Source organism: Octodon degus, unplaced genomic scaffold, assembly GCF_000260255.1.
Source record: "Octodon degus isolate 3935 unplaced genomic scaffold, OctDeg1.0 scaffold00105, whole genome shotgun sequence".
Taxonomy (NCBI): Eukaryota; Metazoa; Chordata; class Mammalia; order Rodentia; family Octodontidae; genus Octodon; species Octodon degus.
In genome coordinates this window covers 5,444,979-5,451,404 of record NW_004524681.1, presented here as the reverse complement: position 1 = coordinate 5,451,404, position 6,426 = coordinate 5,444,979, and the positions used below count along the sequence as shown (strand labels likewise).

Here is a 6,426-nt window from a genome sequence, read left to right as displayed (position 1 = left end):
GGGCCTCCCGCGACCTTGCCCGCCCACATCAGGGCCTCCTGTGACCTTGCTCTCCATTGCTCTGTGGGAACTTCCCGGCATTACCTGGCCACGTGTGCTGGTCCTCGAAGTCTGACTTCCAGGACTGCTTCTGAGAGAGGCCAGGCTGGGTCACAGTCCCAGTGCTTCCCTCCACTGGGGGCGAAGCGCTGGTGGCCTGCTGTCCTGCCCACAGAGCAGGGTGCAGGAACCTCCCAGAAGTGGTGTGTATTCAATATTTTTCTGTGTGGTGAAAAGAAAATGGGGAATGCTGACAAAGAATTGCTTTCTCTTATTTCCTCACCCGGCTACTGAGCGAGGAACGTGTGACGAAATGACCCCCAGCTCTGATTCAGCCCAGCTTCCTCACACGTGTGAAGTCGGCCAGGCACAAGGCCTTGAGTGACCAATTCCTGCACAGATTTCTGTCTTTGAGCAGCAGCAGTCTCAGACGCCCTCCTTGCTCATCTGCAAGTCATCTTTCTGCCGCCCGAGCCAACTTTCTGAGGGCTTCGGTGGCTTGCCTGACTCGCTCCATCAGTGCAGGGCGATGGGCGGCTCGGGCTGCTCGGTGAGGGCGGGGGCACCGGGATCCCCAGCTCGGGCTGCGTGGGTCTGGGCTGGCAGCGCCCCCGGAGAGGACTGGCTGGCTGGAAGCTCAGAACCCAGAGATAAATAAGGGGCAAAATACAAGGTAGCCAGCAGGAAGTAGGGGAAGAAGGGGATGAAGGGGGAAGGAATGAGGGCTGAAAGCAGGAATTAGGGCGCGCTGTGTGCATGCAGCAACTCCACCCAAGGAGTGGGGACGTTACGGGCTGCAAGAATGGCCTCATGAAAAAAAGAGAGGGCCGCTTCTGTTATCAGGACTTTCTCGGAGGATTTTCATTTCTTTTCTTCCCCTGAGAAGGAATTCATTTGTCAGAATGTCTTTAAATCACTGGAGTGTCCACTGCTAGCACACACTTTAGCTTATGCGCCATTGTAAGACCTGGGCGTTGATCTGAACTCGTGAGCACCACGGACTTGGTCTTGAGGCAGGGAAGAGCTGTGGTCTAGGTTCAGCATCCAACTCTGACACGTTCTAGTTAGCTCCTTCTTCCATGGAGCGGTAACAGCTGTCTCACAGGGTTGCTGAAAGCTAAAAGAAATTTAAAAATATATTTTACTTTTTTTTGGTACTAGAAATCAAACTCAGGACCTGTATTTACCACATAGGTGCTGTGCTGCTGAGCTATACCCCTCCCCTCCAGCTCCCCAAATATATTTTTATTTATTTATTTTTCATTTATGTATTTGGTACAGGGTCTCACTACACAGCTCAGATTGGTACTGATGCTCCTGTTTTCAGCCTCTCCAGTGCTAGGATTACAGATGTGCATCACCATGCTTGGACTCGTTGGCAAGCCAGGTGCGGCATGCGGGACTAGGGATCGGACCCCGGTCCCTGCACTTGCCAAAGCAGGCTCTTAGTCCGCTGAGCTATCTCACTGGCCCCTCCAAGTGTACTTTTAACCACCCAGCAATGTTATTATTGTTGTTACATTCTGGATATGCTGTACCAGAAAGTGTTACTGCCGGTTACTGAGTTTAGTTCTCTTTCCCTATAAAATAAATATATCATATTTCTTTGTTAGTTTTATATTATGTATGTCTTTATAAGTTTTCTCAAATTATTGTTGGATACATTGGCATATAGACCATGAATGAAAGAACTCAGTAATGAATGAATGGATCAGTTTAGAGCTATCAACCCAGCACTGCTAATCAACATTAACTGTGCTAAGCAAACAAGGCCAGAAGAAAAGTCTTAGCTCATGTCCTTGCTTTTAAAAGTGGCCCCATGTTCTGTGAAATAATTGAATAGAAAATTCTAATTCTATTATTCTTTTCTTAGTTCTGCATTAAAATCATTAACTCCTTTCAAATGTATGAGCCAGGGCTTTTAAAAAGATGATTAATGAATATGAGAACTTCTGTTATTAACATTCTTCAGAAGATTTATTAACTAAATCTTCATGGCCTTTGGTAAATCCTGCTTCCTGTAGAAGAGAAAGAAATTTAAACCATTAGCCTAGTGTCAGCAAATCAGACGCACATTGCCTGGAAGGTGGATTTCCTAGTCTCCTGCCTCCCCCTGCACCTGCTGTCCTCATACCCACGCGATGAATGGTTTAGACCCTGACCAAAGAAATCCTTACTGTTTTGTTACCTGCACAGAGGGTTGCCAGTGGTTGGGGCGAAGGGGAGATGTGTACTGTGGGCTGGGAGCTCTCGAAGGGAGCTGGTGACTGCCTTGTCCTGCTTGCAGGGCTGCCTTGGACAAGCTGGGGTGGAGAAGCATCACAGCTCTACTACTATTGGCGACCTAATAAAGAGATTTTTCATAAGGTCACCAGTGAAGGTTTCAAGTAAAATCTGGGAGTTTACTCCAAACACCGAATACTTAAACTCATTAGCCATTTTCAAAGAGGCAAGTAGTAAACAGGAAGTGCTCTAATGAAGTTGGGATCCAGGTCACATGAGAGTCAAGGGGTTTTCTGCAGGCTTGATACAGAAGGGTGTAGCAAGGATGGACTGAGCGGGGACAACAGTATGAAATGATTCAAAGAAATGGCCCTGAGGGAAAATGTTGTCAGGAAGAAAAATCAACTAATCAAAACGAGTTGAGTGTGTGAGTGCGTTTTAGTACTAGTACTTAACTAGCCTGAGTGTCATATGCGCATGTTGGCAAGCTTAATTTCAAACATCTGAACCAAGTTGGCATTGCCAAGCAACGGTGGGAAATTTGGATAGGTTCAGTGGAAAAAAACAAAACAAAAGAAACTGACCAAAGAGCTAAAAGTCAAATATGGCTAATTAAAATCGCACACATCAGATGCTGAAATGGAAACTGACTATTGTCTTGGTTTCAACGTGCAGCTCCTGGCCAGGCACAAAGGCTTGCAGTGGGATCAAGTCCTGCGGCTGGAGGAGGTGCAGGCCCAGCTGGGAATCAGCCTGGATGAGATGCTCTTGGTCGCGGAGGACATCCTTCACCCTGAGCCCTACAGCCCCGAGGAGGTCTGCAGGTGCCTGGGAATTAGCCAGGAGGAGTTGCGGACCCGGATCCTAAGTCCCAACACCCAGGATGGTAAGTCTCCTGCATAAAGGAGGGCCCGGGTTTCTCCACACTTCACCCAGAAGCTTTGCGAACTCCCGTGGGTGCTACTAATCTTCAAGATGAGCTGAGGGAAGTTGGAGAATGCTGTAATAATCAACTTAGGTGCCGTGGTGCACAGCCTCACAAAGTCACCCATTCACGCGCCTTGGTACATGCCAGTCACTCTGTCTGTGTGAAGGTGCCTAGGACATGACCCCAAGCCCTCGGAGGTCCACAGCTCAGTAAACTTCCCCCCACCCATCTTTCTGGTTATAATATTTCCTATGCTAAGAATGTCAAGGTCAGAGCAGTGCTGACCAGTGCCATGGCCCAGTGCAGGGGAACCCCTCAACAGCTCGATGCTTGGTGTGAGCACCAGGTCCCACTGTTGCAGGAAGCTTCTTTTGATTTGATTTCAGCAGTGTTTTTATAACCAGTAACATCAGAAACCAAGATGAAAGCTGGTACATGTGGGAGGCACAGTAGGGACCTCAGAGTGGATATTCCTCTTAGAAACAGAGCTTGTCTGTTTGCAGGAGGTCAGTACTTGGGACAAGAACATGTAGTGAACATTAATTGCTTTTTTAGAGTGAAGTTGCAGGGGAGCTCAGCACAGACATCGTTGTTAGGGCCCCATTTCCATCCCATTCAGTTCATTTCTCTAACTGAAACCAGGGCTATGTCCCACGGTGGTGAAGAAGGAAACCATGGATGCAGGAGGCAAGCAGGTGTACTGGCAAGATAGAAAGGCTAGGAAGGAATGCTCCCACCAGCAGGGAGGGCCCTGAGAAGACTCACAGAGCCTTTCTCTCCAGAGGCTTTTAAGGGGTTTGGAAGGGAGCCCTTCCTAAATCACCCTTCCAGGGTGATTGTGTGATGTGTAGATAGGGCCTTCCTGGTATTGGAAGGGTCCACGGAGCCATGAGAACTTGAGTGGCCAGCGATGAGGTCAGAGCTGGAGTCACTGAGAAGATGGCATCCGGCCCCAACACTGCACGCGCTGTATGTTCTCTGCCCCACAGGAGATGCCTCCTAGGTCCAGTCTGGGCAGTGTCATGCCGTGCCTTGCAGGGTGCCCTTGAGCCAGTGGTTGCCTGGTCACCATCAGGAGGTCTCCAACAGCCAGAGGACCTGGTAGATGTTTTGGGGCTCCTCAATTCCATTTTGAGACCGCTGTCCACTTGCCTAATAGAATCCTAACTCCTGTCTCCCTAAGTCCTGTCTCCTAACCAGCTGTTGAGTATCAACTGTGGATTTGTCTGCAGAGTAATTCCTTCAAGTCCAAGACTACTCACAACTCAGGCACGAGATAAGGGAATAATTTGAGGATAGAGGTTGGGTTTCTGTTTCTCACGTTAGCAGATTCACTCTAACTTGGTGAACCTTGGTTAAGTTTCTAGAACCAGGGTGAGCAAACTCTGTCCCGAAGGAGGCTGGCCGCCTGGTTTGTGCAATTAACTTTCACAAGAATGTAGCCACACGCTTGCTGTGATTGTTTTTGCACCACAGTGAGGGCCGAGTACTGTGATGGAGATGGAAGGACCCAGTGACTCCAAAATACTGTCTGGTGTGGCAGAGATTTGCCTGCTCCTGCTCCAGAAAAATGTGAGACCAGTGTGTACCTCAAATTTGCCACAACATAGGTATAATAGGAGTCATTTCCTTCCAGGGTGATTGTGTGATGTGTGGATAGGGCCTTCCTGGTACTGGTTGGGTCCTCGGAGGCCAGCAACGAGGTCAGAGCTGGTATCACTGGGAAGATGGCATCCGGCCCCAGTGAAATGACTAGAGAGAATCCCAGGCAGACCAGGCAGCAGACGCAGGCGGAGAGGAGCGGGAGGGGCCTGTGTGCTGAGAGGTTCAGGGAGATGCGTGTTCTGGAGCACCAAGTCCAGAGTGGAGAGTGGTCGGTGTCAGGCTGAGGTTGGCGATAGCTCCAGAGTGCCAGGGCCCTTGCTGAGTCCTGTGTGCTGCTTCTGGGGGGACAGGGAGCCAGTGAGATTCTTGTGGGGTGCAGAGGATGGAAGAGCTGCCAGAGTGACAGCCTTGCTCTGTTGACCTAAGATGGTGTTGATCTGGTCAGCAAACATGCGTTGTCTTCTGCTAGTCGCACCTGCTGTAATGCAGTGAGGGGAGCGGGGCTAGCTGGGTGCCCAAAGCAGGTGGCAGAGACTTCCAGGTGCAGGGCGGCAGGTCATTCTAGCTGGAGCGCAGCCTGAGCGAAGACCCAGGCACTCCTGGAGCAGAGCCCTGGGGAGCAGGTGCCCACAACACACTGGGAGCCAGCTGGGATGGATGCCACCTGGAGACCACGACACCACTCCACGCCCGTTGACAAAATCCAAGACGGATTGTGGCGGGCAGGCAGCCTCCAAGGGATAGGTTGGTTGGAGCTCATGGCTGCCTATGTCTGCAAAGGAAGGAGGAAATGAAAGGGAGAGAGGAGGGAAAGGAGAAGTAGAAGGAAAGTCAGGCTGGGAGGGCCTGACCAATAGCGCTAGAGCCAGGCGCACATCTGTAACCCAGCTACTTGGGAGGCTGAGGCAGGATTGCCAGACATGAGGCCAATATGGGCACCTTAGTAAGAACTTGTCTCAAACAAAACAAAACTACACTGCTTTCATCTGAGTGGACTTCGCCTTCTTTCTGCTAGCTACTTGTCAAGCTTAGTAAATTTCTCGCCTTTCTCTGTACCTCTCAGCTCACAACCTTTCATCTTTTACTGCAGCTACGTCCCTTGCTTTCTGCAGATGCCTGGCCCTCCTTCCTTCCTTTGAGCAACACTTGGGTTTTGGGATAGGTTAGCTCCCCAGAAAACCTGGGAACATGCAAAGGATACCTGACCAATCACAACGAGGGTATTGCTATGTAAATACTTACTCTTTCCCTCAAGGAACAATACTTCATTGTTGTAGCAGTAGAAGATGCCTGTTTCATCTTCCTCATCTATTTTATTTGTATTTAGCACAGGGTCTACAGGGTCTCAGGGTCTCACTACATAGATTGGACTTGTAGTGATTCCTGTGTGTTCAGCCTCCCAAGCACTGGGATTACAGGTGCGCGCCACCACGCCCAGTCTCAGTTGCCGTCTCAGTGCACTCTGTGGGCAGGGCTGGCATGGCACACCGGGGATCGAATCCTGGCCGCTGTGTCTGCCTAAGCAGGCACTTTAGTCCTCTGAGTTATGTGGTTGGCCTTCATCTTCCCCATCTAAATTATGCTCTGCTATGTATCACTTGTAGTTCTTGTAAGTACTTAGGTTTTTTTTT

General features: G+C 49.8%; 1 protein-coding gene across 1 annotated transcript in view; it reads left to right on the top strand.

Annotated features, from left to right (window-relative positions):
• Galk2 (galactokinase 2) overlaps nucleotides 1-6,426 on the top strand; it is a 141,386-nt gene that overhangs the window by 109,448 nt on the left and 25,512 nt on the right. Inside the window, exon 9 of the mRNA XM_023724064.1 lies at nucleotides 2,938-3,148. Within this exon, the coding sequence (XP_023579832.1) occupies nucleotides 2,938-3,148 (211 nt within the window). The remainder of the gene's footprint in view (nucleotides 1-2,937; nucleotides 3,149-6,426) is intronic.